This window comes from Antrostomus carolinensis, unplaced genomic scaffold (genome assembly GCF_000700745.2).
Source record: "Antrostomus carolinensis isolate BGI_N321 unplaced genomic scaffold, ASM70074v2 scaffold33499, whole genome shotgun sequence".
NCBI classification, from domain to species: domain Eukaryota; kingdom Metazoa; phylum Chordata; class Aves; order Caprimulgiformes; family Caprimulgidae; genus Antrostomus; species Antrostomus carolinensis.
Window position 1 is genome coordinate 13,499 of NW_010339840.1, and position 739 is coordinate 14,237.

Below are 739 nucleotides of genomic sequence, written 5' to 3' on the forward strand. Positions count from 1 at the left end.
GAATGCAAACAGATACTCTGTTTGTTCTTTTTTTGGTGAATTAATCTTAAAACCTCAGTCTGAAGCAAGGCTGTGGCTCCAGAATATATTTGAAGTGTTTTCTGTGCAGCGAGATAGCAGATTTGTTTTGTGATCCTAATTCATGGTTATGGTGTTTCATGTTCCGAGCTACAGGTTTTTTATAGTACATATATTTTTTCTAACATAGTATATGGCAGCCATCTGCAACTCAGACTTGTACTGAAATAGTAGGGTATATTTTTAATGGTACTATCTTATTTATTTTCTTTGAAGAAATCTCTGTTTATGATATATACAGTATGCCTGCAATTTAAATCACTAAATACTCAAGATTTCTATGTAATGGTTGTCCCTTGCTGAGGGCGTACTGTATGCTTGAGTATAGCTGTACAGGTAGAAATGTCAGAAATTTCCAGCTGCAGAGTTCTTCCATGTGAGTTGTTAGCAAGACGCAGTCTATTATTTTAAACAATGGAAAAAGAGGATATGGTGGGCTTTGACCCCTTTTAAATTAAGCTAATATTTCTTCCTGAATGAGATGGAGCGGTGTTTTGCAGAGATGGGCGTCCATAGGTATGGCAGCCCGCAGAGGGGAGACTTTGAGGAAGGACAGGGAGTAGGTGAGTGCAGAGGGAAAACTGCTGTGTGCAAATCATTATTGATCATTGTGTCTTTTGTTCAATCGTTTTAGAGCTGATAGATATCACGTGTACCCTGC

General features: G+C 38.2%; 1 protein-coding gene across 1 annotated transcript in view; it reads left to right on the forward strand.

The window, feature by feature from the left end:
- PTAR1 (protein prenyltransferase alpha subunit repeat containing 1) overlaps positions 1–739 on the forward strand; it is a 25,382-nt gene that overhangs the window by 8,865 nt on the left and 15,778 nt on the right. The window contains exon 3 of the mRNA XM_029086983.1: positions 713–737. Coding sequence (XP_028942816.1) covers positions 713–737 — 25 coding nt within the window. The remainder of the gene's footprint in view (positions 1–712; positions 738–739) is intronic.